The following is a 13,034-nucleotide window of genomic DNA, read 5'->3' on the forward strand; positions in this document are numbered from 1 at the left end:
TTACAACCAGACTCATTAAAGGACACAGAAATTGGTGCCACTTTACCTAGATTATTCACGCCAAATATTTCTGGTGCCTAGATTGTGCCTAGATTATTCATTCCAAATATTTCTGGTGCCTAGAATTGCAATGGATGAGGCTTGGATGGGGAGAGAACTGGGAAAAGATGGAAAGGATATGCTTTCCTCTGGCAAACATATGCTTCCAGCTCTCACCTTTGACAATATTGAATTTAATCTCAAGCAGCTTTTGTGACTAACTCCAGGTCTTGGATGGCACATTTGGGGAAGCATGGGGCAACAAAGCTAAAGGATGGAGCATCCTAGGAACCCAGTTTTCAGGCGAATGACATATATACAGGCTATTCAGCTTATTCCCCTTCCACTTGTGTTTCTCTACTTCTTCCCTTCTGATTATCCTATCCTTAATGAAATACAAGTAAAAATAACAGCAGAACAAGAAAGATGCTTACATTTTTACAGAAAATGTAAAAAAAAAAGCATACCATAATATTGATAAAATACTCTCAACTAAGTAATTATTTTTTTAATTAACTAAGTAAAATTATTTTACAATGACCCTTTTAATTTCTGATAGTTAATTGGGGAACTAGCAAAATTACCTGCAAAATCAGTTTAAATATGTCATAGGAAAGCACTAACATAATTTAAAATGACACTGAGTCTAATCCAGTTATTAGATCTGTGACTGGTCTGAGTGTTTTGTTTTACTAGAAGAATAATGATTTCATCAAAGTATGAAGAAAATTATCATTTGAAAAATACATGCTGCGTGTATTCTGGAGAGATTACATGTCATTTTGTTTGCTGTATTTATTTCTGTTTGCTGGGATTCCTCTGTGAAAAGACTACAAACATCACAGTATGTAGCTAAATTTTCTGAAAACTTCAGAGAAAAATTCCGTGATGGCTTTTTATCCTATCATGGCATTGTAAAAAACTGAAATGTTTTACACACAATCCAGCTGGTCTTCATTTTGGCTTATCTCTGCCAAATCTGTATGAATTAATAGCAATTCTTTCTGACGCAAGATTTGGCTCACGAGTCCCAAGTTTCTAACTTAGTTAAACCACAATTTTGATTAGAAATAAGTGGACCAGGTTGGATAAGATAAGAACTACCTCCATAAGAAGCCTTGCATTTCTTAGGATGAACCCCTTTCCAGGCATGTTTGGACAGTAATTTCTATCATTTCTATTTACAGTAGAAGGTTAATGAATATTTATTGAGATTATTCAGCAAATATTCCAGCTGCCAAGATGTGAAAGTATAATGGGAAATTATTTTGAAACTATAACACAAGTTTCTTTTGTTTTCTATTTAAATTTGGAAAAGATAAAAAAAGTGCTCAGAGAAAGCAATAATGCTTTTTATGATACTTTTAAGATTGCTCACCCAGACAATTCAATGGGTTAGAGTTTCAACTGAAGAAGAAAAAGAAACATCTTTACCTTCAGAATAGAAAATTTTGAAAATTTCCAGGGCAAAATACATCTTGTAGTTAGTGTTAAAAATATAGAGTTAAACTGAAGATAAGTTCCAATGATAAAAATTTTCCCTAAGTTAAAAATACTAAAAATCATGTTGTCCTATTAATAACAACTTAATCTCATCTGGAACCATAAATAACTACAACTAATGCACTAAAATACTTTAATAATAACTCATAGTTCTTCCATTGTATCATATCAAGAGAGAATTAATCTGGTGCCCGCACAACATTTCTGCTACAACATTTCTGTAGTTCCAGAAAAGTCCCAGAGTAAAAGGAAACATGATTAAAGAATTACAGTTTTAATAGTTTGTGTACATTTGCATATAGAAGGTTCAGGTTGTAATTTAGTCAAGGTTTTAATCAATAAAATTGAGTATTAGACTTTTTCATTGGAATCAAAGCGCCATGAAATTATTCATGTTCATTTACTTATGAGAAAATATTCTGTCTTCTCTGACTATTATATGAAAATATTTCTTCTTCCTTACTTCAGCAAATCCCTATCTATTCTCAGATTCTGATAAGGCATAATCAGTTTACACACCGTCTTTTCAGCATGCATTATAATATCTAAGAAGACATTCAATATCATTTTTATCAAGAAACTTCAAATGTTAATATTTACCATCTTTTTGCCCAATTAGTATTACCCCACAAAAGTTTCCTGGCTTGATGCAGTGTGTACCTGCCTGAATGCTTCTGCCAGCAGAGTGAAAGGAGTGATATAAGGATGTGAATATGCAGGCAAGAATTGGGAAAAGGCAGGATTCTTTCTGTGAGGGATATTATTGGCTTATGCCAAGTTTAAGTAACTGTAAATTTAAAATATTATACAGTAGATTCCTCTAAATGCTGCAGAAGATCACATCCCTTCCCTTTATCTTCTAAGCAACACAGAAGTGTCTAAGTAAGAGAAGGTTTGGCAAAAATATAAAAAAGCATTCTTTACTGTCAGAAATCTCTGCAACTTTAAACATTCTAGTTCTGTTATCATCTATGCATCTATGAAAAATATTTTTGTAGGAAAACTCTATCATAGCCAATACTAATATTTTAAAGTAGTAAGATACTTCTCATTCAATGTTGTAAGAAGTACTTTAAAAGCAGTGATTTTTTTCTTGCTTAAACATATAAGGAGAAAAGCATAATATTTATTCTCTCTCAATATTTCTTATCGTTGCACTTAAAATAGAGGCAGTTCATAGGAGAAAGCTGAAAAAAAAAGAAATAGAAAAATAGAATTCTGAATTTCCAGTCAAACTCTTTATACATTAAAACCATATTTACCTTACATAAGATGTAGAGGTCTCTATGGAAAAAATTATTTCTTTATAAATGCAAAATACAGTCTCTTACACTGCAATATTAAGGGAAATAATAAGTTTTGTGACTCCCTCAAATCTGGCTTTTAATAAATCACGTCAAAACATTTCAAGATTTTAAATAATCAATTATTCTCCTTATGACCATTCAAAATTTTGTACTTTGAATTCTAAGATATCTCCATACTGAAACTGTGTGGAATTTCAAAGCCTCTTGTGTTCAAGTCAAGTGCTGCAGCTCAGTCCTGAAATTTTGCCTTCTAGTATAATTTGTTCAGAGAAGTTAGACTTTCAGGAACTCTCTAACCTGAATGAAGCAAATTTTAGAAACAATGACCTCATTCTGATCTAATTTAGCTCAGTGTAACTTTGAAGCCAAAGTTGTTGAAGATGTATGAAACTGGCACAAGCAGGATTGAAATCAGGTCCCTAATCTCTTAGAATTTAAAAGTGAGAGCACTGTGACGGTATCCCACTTGCTTGCACCTCTGCTCATGTAAGACATGCATTGTTCTTGCAGTAGCACTCAGAAAGTGTGCTTTCTGCTCCTCACACCATGAGCTCCTCACACACATTTTTAACTTGTGACGAATATATTGTTTCCAAGTAGACTTTATTGTCTGTCAAAAACTGAACTGTGTCTTTACCAGGTTGGTTTCAAAACTGCGATAAACAAGTAGGTCCTACAAGCTGTTCCAGACATGAGGACCTTTTTAACTTCTATAATGAAAAAGTGCAGTTATTCATATGTTCGTAAATGACCATGACACAGCCAAGGCAAGGTTATATATCCATGTTTTCAATGCACTTAGTGACAAAGAACAGCATATTAACCCTTTGTCCTGCATAAACACAGTTCTGCTCACATAGCCTGCACTCTGCAGCTTTCAATCAACAACACAGGGACGTTGAAGTATGTAAGATCACTGGAGTCTATCTATCCACGTGTTATGTCAGGGGTGTTGGTCAACAGCCAGCTGAATATGAGCCAGCAGTGTGCCCAGGTGGCCAAAAAGGCCAATAGCATCCTGCCTTGTATCAGAAATAGTGTGGCCAGGAGGACTAGGGAAGTGATCATGCCCCTGTACTTGGCACTGGTGAGGTCGCACCTCAAATACTGTGTTCAGTTTTGGGCCCCTCACTACAAGAGAGACATTGAGGTGCTGGAGCGTGTCCAGAGAAGGGCAACGAAGCTGGTGAAGGGTCTAGAGCAGAAGTCTTATGAGAAGCATCTGAGGGAACTGGGGTTGTTTAGCCTGGAGAAAAGGAGGCTCACAGGAGACCTTATCACTCTCTACAACTACCTGAAAGGAGGTTGTAGAGAGGTGGGGGTCTGTCTCTTCTCCCAAGTAACAAGCGATAGGACGAGAGGAAATGGCCTCAAGTTGTGCCAGGGGAGGTTTAGATGGGACATTAGGAAATATTTCTTCACCGAAAGGGTTGTCAAGCCTTGGAACAGGCTGCCCAGGGAAGTGGTTTAGTCACCATTCCTGGAGGTGTTTAAAAGGCGTGTAGATGTGGTGCTTAGGGACATGGTTTAGTGGTGGACTTGGCAGTGCTAGGTTAGTGGTTGGACTTGATGATCTTAAAGGTCTTTTCCAACCTAAATGATTCTATGATTCTATGCATATGAGTTTCTTTGATAATAAAAATGGGCATCCATCTAGTTATCATGTTTTAATAAAAGAACAGTGAAAGCAAACACTAAACTTAAGAACTGCACCTCTGACAAAACACAGACACATTTGCCTTTCCCACCACAGATTCCACCCACATCAGATGTCAGCTACAGTCTGTGCAAACAGATACCTCTCGCAGGGTGCTCTGGAAGGTGGCTGGGAGCATGTCATGCGCGTATGCCTGAACTGTTTACCACCACTGGAAAATCTACTATGTCCTACTTTATATTTAGAGCAAATTAGAGCAGTATTTAGAGCTATCACACACCTAGATTTCCTTGAATGAATTTTCTTTTTCCCTGTAGAGATTGTCTCTTGCTGGAACCCTGGCGTTTGAGAGATTTGTAAAGAATTGTGGGACATCGAGGATCCTCAAAAGTTTGGGAAGGAGCAGAAGGAACACCAGCTCCAGTGCAGGTCACCTCTCCATTCCCTGTGTTCTGAGTGGGGGTACGACAGCCCCAGGGACCACTGGCTTTCCTGAGTGTAGCTGTGGCAAGTCTCTTCAGACTGGCACTTTGGTGGACTGCAGGTGCGACAGTATTGCCACAAGGAATATATGGGCAGTGGTACTGTTTGATTTTCTAACTCTACCTGGAAAGCCTGTAGACACACAGAACAAGCCTGCAGCACTCTGCTTCACATTTGTTTCATGCATGCTGAGAAATTATGGGGGCCCTTTCCAACCTGCCCTAAGGCCTATTCCTTACAATTGCACTGGCAAACATCTAACTGAAAATGCAAATAAAAAATACTTTAATATCCCCTCACAATAGAAGACACCTAAATTGGACAAGCAATGGAGACAGCTTGGCCTAACTTGCACACCACAAAAAACATAGCTTCATTTGGAGCTTTGTAGGTGACATGGTCCAATGTTCACTTTGCTGCAATAACACCACAACCGTTCTTACTTTATAAACCATGTTTCTCAGAGCCTTGAAACTGAACCAAGTAAACTGAGATGGTTTTGAGAAAGAATTGGTGAATTGAACAATCCAGAACATTTAAAAATAAGTCATTATGATCTTTACGTTTACTGACTGAAGATCCATTTTACTGCCATTTAAAATTTACAATTTCATAAAAGCACTGGCATTTCAAGAATTATTTTTCTCTAACATTTTAAGCAATTTTGTTCTTTCAGTATTAGGGAAAATACAAATATACCTAATATTTTGGTGCAAAACATATGGTCGCCTTCTTTTTTTTGCCTCTGCAAGGTGTATTTCCTAACACAGGGAATCCTGCTGTGAAGATACAGCCTTGGACCATCCGCTACCCTGATCTCCAGGACTGGCAACAAGTGTTGCAAATGGAGACACTGTCTGTGCAGTTTCACAAGCCTGATATTCACAGCAAGAGTAAAGAAAGGTCCCTTAGATAACTTGGAAAAAACCTTGGGAGCTTCAGAAAATTTTGAATAGCACAATGAGTAAGAATTGTTCATCCTATGCACAGAAAAAGGCAGAGACCATCTGGTAAACTAGTATTCAGTTATGTCACTAAGGACAGTTTTAACGTGTATGAAGACCTGCACAAAATTCAATCTGTAAAATATGTCTAATTCTGGCACAAACTAAGTTTCAAGTAAACATGTTTATAATCTCAGTTCTGACCATTTAACACTGTTGTCATGCGTTGTTTCCTGACTTTTTAAAGAATTAACTGGTTTGTCACACCATTGGCTCCTCACCATAGTCCTGCGCTTCTCACCTCATGAAACTGCCTCTCAGCACTTCAGGTCAATGCTGCCAGGCCCACGCTCCCTGCTCAGCAACGCCCAGTCCCTCTTTGCCAAAGCTCCCAAGCACACCTCAGCCCTTCTCTCTTTTCCAATCCACTCACTGTCTCTCCCAAACTGCTGCTTCTGCTTCTCAGCCAGTCTCAGAATCCTCTAACCTATCACTCAGGAAGCTCCAGTTCTCACCTTCCCAGTTATCTTTATCAGATCTGTTTCCTTCACTTTATCTGTTCTTCCCAAACTACAAGTCACAGGTTTAGTCTACTTGATCTACCAGTTTTCCTCTCCCCTCTTCTTCTTCAGCCTCAGTTTCTATCTCAATCCACTGGTTTCCAGCCACCCAATGACATTTTGTTTTGCAGCTCCTAAACCTCCTCCCCTTGTCTGCTCATCCTCCTGAAGTCTCCTGATTCTCATTCCAATATGCCAGTCCTCAGCCTAGTTTATGACCCGAATTTCCTGGTCCAAATATAGTTGCATTACAAAAACTACGCAGTATCTTAAGAATCTAGCTCTTCTCTTCTGCAGTTGAATCTCCATCTACAATGCTTGTTCACCATGCCTGTGTTTCACATGGCTGTCTACTGGGTGCCTGAGTGTTGTCTGGGTGTTCATCAGCTTTCTCTGCTCAGTTTCCCTTTTCCCCTATAGAGAGGAGGCAGGAGCATTCCGAGGCAATGATTTCTCTGGCCACTACCAGAAACATGCAGAAAAATAATTTTGCCTTGTCCCCTCCCTGAAAACAATCAGATTACATTTTTTAAAATAAAAGAAAAAATTTAATTACCTTAAAGCAGACAGCTACTGAAATGAGATCAGACCCAAATACTTAAAGTCACAGGCATTCAGTAATAATGGATGCTCTTCCCAGAGCTCTTAATTCAGCAGCTGGTCCATGTCTCTGTTGGACTTGTAAAATGAAATAGCTATCTTCATTTTGTATGCATATATATGTTCCAAGCATATATATGTGTCAATCCTTTTCATTTTGGAGATAAGCTTAAAAAGGCAAACTTTCAGCCCTTTTGAGAGCATATGACTATAATTTTTCCTACATTTTCAGATAATTCACAATTTTCAGACTAGTTTCTTAAAACCAGTGTCAGGGCCTTCTAAAATCTCAGATGTAATTCAGCGAACAGCTGCTCCTGCAGCTCAGGCCCAGGCTGCTCCTCACAGCTGAGCAGTTGTTAATATTTATTTGCACAATCTGTGAAAAGATATGGGTAGTCCATGGAGAAAGAGATGGAGAACAAATTATTCTCCTCTTTTGGAGAACTCATTATTACTGCATCCAAATTCTCATTCTAACATTGCCACCTTTCATCACCCCAAGGCCAAATGTCTTATATTTAGCATTATATCTTTGGCCAAACAGACTTTTTATGTGGCTTAAAAGGACAGCTGAGAAATCCTCAGGTCTGAGGAGTTTGTAAAGGGCAGAAAGCAAGTAATTTGGGGGGAGAAGAAACCAATTTTTATAGGAGGTGTTTAAAATAATTAATTGTATTTTATCAATTAAGGAAATAATGTATTACAATACAAGGAAGACTGAAGGGGGTTTATGTGCTGGATTCCTTTTGGTGGTTTTCATGAAGAAATCACTTACTTATAGGGACTCTGAGTGCAGGCTGGTTTACACGGTAAGAGAGATTAATGAAAAAAAAAGAATGAGGTAGGACTTTGTGGGTCTGCCTATAGCATCTGTGAAGGCTGGATCCCAGTCGTGAGACCCCCTCTTCCTCTTCATCCTAGCAGATCTCTTCTCTCCTCCCCCATGCCTAGCAGAAGCCAAATCTTCCCAAATCCACTCAAACAAATACTTTTCTGGAGCTTCCGCTCCAGGGCTTAAACAGTGGGAAAGAGGTATGAATGGGGCTGAGGATATGATATGATAACATGACCAGGGCTGCTGAGGCTGGCACCAGCTGTCTCTGGCTCCGGGTACAGGTGTTACTGCTGGGATGGCTGCCTGTTCCATGCATGGTCACTGCCTCCCAGGCCATCAGCAAGGGCAGAAACAGGACCCTCCAGCTCAGGCTGGAAGCAGGCAGTCAGAAGCAGTCAGACCTCTTCCCCAGTTCAAGCAGTTGCTCTCTTCCTCTATGAAAAACCAAGGCTGTTCTCCACACTGGTTCCAGCCACAGGCCACCACTGGGCCATGCTGACACAGCTACACTCTATATGTCATGAAAACTGCTTACAGTAATTCAGTCAAGATTAACAAAACATAAAACAGAGCATTTTTTTCCTGTAAATTTTTTAAAGCTTTTTTCATTCATTTATAAAATACATGCTCAATTTAGCTTCATTCACTACCTCAGAAATCAGCACAGACATGACATTATCATTATTATTAACTATTGCTATCAATAATAATGTTTTCTTTGACAGTTAAAACATAAAATTATTTAAGTGAAAGCTATAATTTATGTCAGATTATTATGATGACAGAGAATCTAACATTGTTTTTATAGTATTGTTCTAAATGTATGTTTTGTATGTTAAGTGTACAAAAAACATATTGTTTGTATAGTGTCCTGTATACGATGTTTCCTATGCTGAATTTCATTAAATAAACACTTTACTACTTCCCATCTATTGATTGGGTCTATTTTCCTCAAGGTTGCTACTAAGAACAAAATCGTGAACGCCCTGAAGTTGATAGAAGTTTTCTACTCATCAGGCAGACTAAGGGCGTCAAGGTTTCATCACAGTTGTTTCATGTAAATGCATGTAACTGTCTACTTTGACCTGGGTGAAATTTCCTTCCATTCTACACTATCTTGCTCCTTATTTATCAGACCATGGTTGCTGCTATTGACATGAAAATTCAGAGTTATTTCACTAATTAATTACTTGCTTCAGAACCAATTTGATAGCAATATTAATAACAAATAGTAGCAAACTTTCTAATCCCAATCCACAACAGCAGATGACCATTCATGAGAATTAGTAAAGATGCACTAGCATAAGAATAATAACTGAAAACAAGTTATAACTATTGTACTCTAGACCAACAACATACATGAAGGTAAGCGAACTAATATTATTAACTTCATTCAGTTTACATGGATGGTCCCCAATGCTTTCATATTTAACTCATACATTACCTTTGGATAGGTTGGGAATCATTTTAATTAATCTTAGCTTTTCTTTCTGACAATGGAGTAACTCCAACATCATTAATCCTAAAAAGCACTAAAACCGAAAAGCACCATAGCCCCACAGCAAAAAGAAACTTCCATTGGTGTAAACCGCATCAGTCATTTTAAATTTGTTTAAAAAATTGAATGGGTTAACTTTATACACACAGGTTTTTTTGAAGATCAGATGCTCTTTAACCTGCAGCAGCCAGCATGAAACTGGCATAAGCTCTGTATGATGTGCTCCAGTTAATTCAACAGAAATGCAGTCATGCACCCACACTTGATCCAGATGAAATATGCACTCATTGTGATCCAGGAGTACGCAAATCTGGTATTAAGGGACATGAAACCATGGCCTTATGTGACAGACCAGCTTTAGGTACTTTGCAGATTTAATCAACAGGTTTTTCAATAGGCATGTTTTTTCCTTTAACACATCCAAATACTTCTAGTAGCTGTGATGTTCTTTTCCATGTAAATCATTAAATTTAGATTTAAGTAAATGAAGCACAAAATGAGAAAAAAACAACTCCTATCACAATAAACTTGAGTCACCTGTGAAGGGCTGTAGGTATGTGGTTGCAATCAATTCTAATAGGTAAAATAAATATACAATGGAATGGAAACTAAACCATGTCTATACATTGAAACAGTCAAAAAATTAGAAATCTTACCTTTTTCACTAACACTTTCACTTTCAATCTCTACATCATCACAACTCGTATACTCTGGAGTGGACGCCAATTCTTCTTCTGAGCTACTTAATGAAACCTGGCGCATTTTACCTCCCTTTTTTGTTTTATGGGGCTTTGGTGGTGGAGGTCTGACAGATTCAGACTGGTCTGAGCTGAGTGAATCATTCCGTAACATGGTCTCCATCTTTTCACGTTTTGTTTTCCGTACGGCAGAATTGGGATCCAAATGGTGTTGTTTCCTTAATGAATCAGAGCGCCTCATGTCTGGTCTTTCCAGAGGAATTGGACTCCTCCTAGGTGTAGGAGGGCTATGATTTGTGGTCCTCTGACGATTGGGACTTGGTCCCTGAGCCTCTCGAGTTCTTTCCATAGAGTATGAGCGTTGATTTTCCATGGCAGCCCTGCGCTCAGACACTGATCTTTGTCTTGACGGTCTTTCCATCCTCAGCATAGACATCCGAGAATCTTCCAACTCGGTATTTGCCAATGAGACATCACTATGTCTCCGCTCATGACGTGCTCGGGACACTTCAGCATGGATACGCATTTGTTCCTCATACGGTTGTGGCTTGACTGGATAACGAGCCAAATTAGGATCACTTCGGTATCGTGCCTGGTATTCCTCTTCCCTCCGCTGCCTTTCATATTCTTCCCTGTTTTGTGCATCTTCCTCTTCTACCGGATACTCCTTGGAACGCCTGCGACTCCTTCTGTTGGAATCTCTATAATCACCCAGTTCAGGTTCTTCATATAACTGAGGCCCACGCTGCGACCGCCTATCTGAATAATCTGATGGTGACCTGGGCATCGCACTGTCTGATGTAGCATACTGTGAATATTCGTCTCTCTCGTCCCTTTGGTCGTATCTTCTGTTCTGTTCTCTTGATATTGACGGGCTTCTTTTCCTAATAATCATGACAAGAAAGAAGAAGGAGAATTCTGTCAATAATTCTTATAGCACAAATATACAGTTAATGCTAATTAATGATAGAATGATCAGCTGATGGAAAAAAAATCCGTTCATTGCATTTCTTTGTGAACGTGCTCGCACATTTTCTGTACTAAATTAAAGAAAGCATGTCATACTACGATTCTGCTTCTGGTGCACAGTTTAAATCAAAAACAGCTTTAAAGGAAAATTGCTAATACAACATTATAAAATACAGACTGCAAATACTTACACTACTTTATAGTCATAACTGCTTTACAAGTACCAAAATTTTATAATCCTTTGTAATCATTTTACAGCGATATAACTTCACCATATACTTCTGTTTCATAGGGTTTTATAATCACCATAGAAATTAAGGCTAGATGGATCATTCAGTTAGTCTCATCTTTTAGCAGCCATTATTGCTTAAAAACATACATTTCAGTTCCCACAAAACTATAATGCATACCAAGGGCAGAAAACAGGACAGACAAAGATCCAATGGCAGCACTTGTCTAAATCAGATGAACTCAGAAGACCTGAACTCAGAAAACAAAACATTTTTTGTGTTGCATAAGAAGGGAAAGAGCTTCAAAGTCCTACCTGGCTGACTTGACAAAAAAATCCTTCCCATCCCTATAGGGATGGCAATAGTATTAGTCCAAGCATTTGAGCAAGACACACCAGCCAGACATCAGAATGGAGTTCCTGTACCACATTAAGCATTGACTATTTGTCATAGACAATACCTAGCCATAGACAACTTCTGAGGCTTCAGAGGAAAGTGAAAAAATAATTATTAACAGATATTCTTTCCTGATACTGACAAATGATTGACTGAAGCATGTGATTTTATTATGTGTAATATTTTAATAGAAGATGTGTCTGGAATATATTATGAATGTTATATGTTCTGTTTCTTTGATACAACATTGTTTGCTACTTGATTAGAAGGGATCAATTAAATAGGGAGTAGTGATTCATAGGGAAAAAACAAACTGGAGCTTCAGATCCTGCCTTTTTCAATTCTAACAGGATAACGAGCATTTAAAATGCTACTTCCAGACATGTCCAGATTCGTACTTAGTTTTTCACCCTAGATGGATCTGAAAGTTACCTGCAGGAAACTGGAGCAAAGATCCCAGACATGGATAAAAGAGACTGAGAGGTGGGCCTTCTCTGGGATGAGATAGATCAGTTCAAGCTTTAAGTAATGAAAATTTTAATGAAAATTTATTTTTGTGTTATCAGCCCTTTCCTCTTATATTTAGTTCTATCTTTATAATTAAGATCCCTTTGAAAATGTTTTCTACCCTCACAAATGGCCACTGATCCTGAAGGGCAGCCTTGCAGGCAGCAGCCAGGAGATCCTGCCTAGTGTCAGGAAAGATGGGAAAAAGGAGAGCAAAGACACAGCCCTGTTGTTGCCACAGTTGTCCTAGAAGGGATAAGGAAAGGAAAGGCTTCAACTTAGTGAAGGGGGGAAGGAAAAACAGGCTCTCCTTGGTGCCCAGGAATGTAGAAAGGCCTCTGCCTAGCTAGTAGGAGAGAAAATGCTCTTTTCACAGCCAGAAAGGAAATGCAGTCTCTGCTTAGCACGGGAAAACCACAACTGTCTGAGCAGAGTGTGCGCAGGAGGGTGACTGGTAAGTTGGCATCCTGTCTTAGGTACCATACAGGGTCATTAAACTGTGCTTGGAAGACTTGGACCTAGTCTTGCCTTGTAAATATTAAAGTACTTTAGCTTTACAATGGCATCTGCAAATGAGGAAACTAATTCAATCTTGCAAAAATGCAAGTCTTCCTGTGAAGCATGACAAGTAATATAAGCATCATTTGGATGCCTGTTTGCTTATGGTGAAGCTAAGATGTCCTATCTGTCTTATTAAAGTGTCATGTTAGTACCAGCACAAATCATAACCTCTGTAAGTTTAACAAAAACTCTATGGATTCTGCTACTGGGGACTCACGTTGAATCGTTCTAATGTGACATGAAC

At 38.4% G+C, this 13,034-nt stretch overlaps 1 protein-coding gene across 10 annotated transcripts in view; it reads right to left on the reverse strand.

The window, feature by feature from the left end:
• Positions 1 to 13,034, reverse strand: part of RIMS2 (regulating synaptic membrane exocytosis 2) — a 494,921-nt gene that overhangs the window by 268,000 nt on the left and 213,887 nt on the right. For all 10 annotated transcript variants that reach the window (XM_072852067.1, XM_072852057.1, XM_072852056.1 and 7 more), the window contains exon 6: positions 10,086 to 11,011. In XM_072852067.1, the coding sequence (XP_072708168.1) occupies positions 10,086 to 11,011 (926 nt within the window). The remainder of the gene's footprint in view (positions 1 to 10,085; positions 11,012 to 13,034) is intronic.

Source organism: Ciconia boyciana, chromosome 2, assembly GCF_034638445.1.
Source record: "Ciconia boyciana chromosome 2, ASM3463844v1, whole genome shotgun sequence".
Classification (NCBI taxonomy): domain Eukaryota; kingdom Metazoa; phylum Chordata; class Aves; order Ciconiiformes; family Ciconiidae; genus Ciconia; species Ciconia boyciana.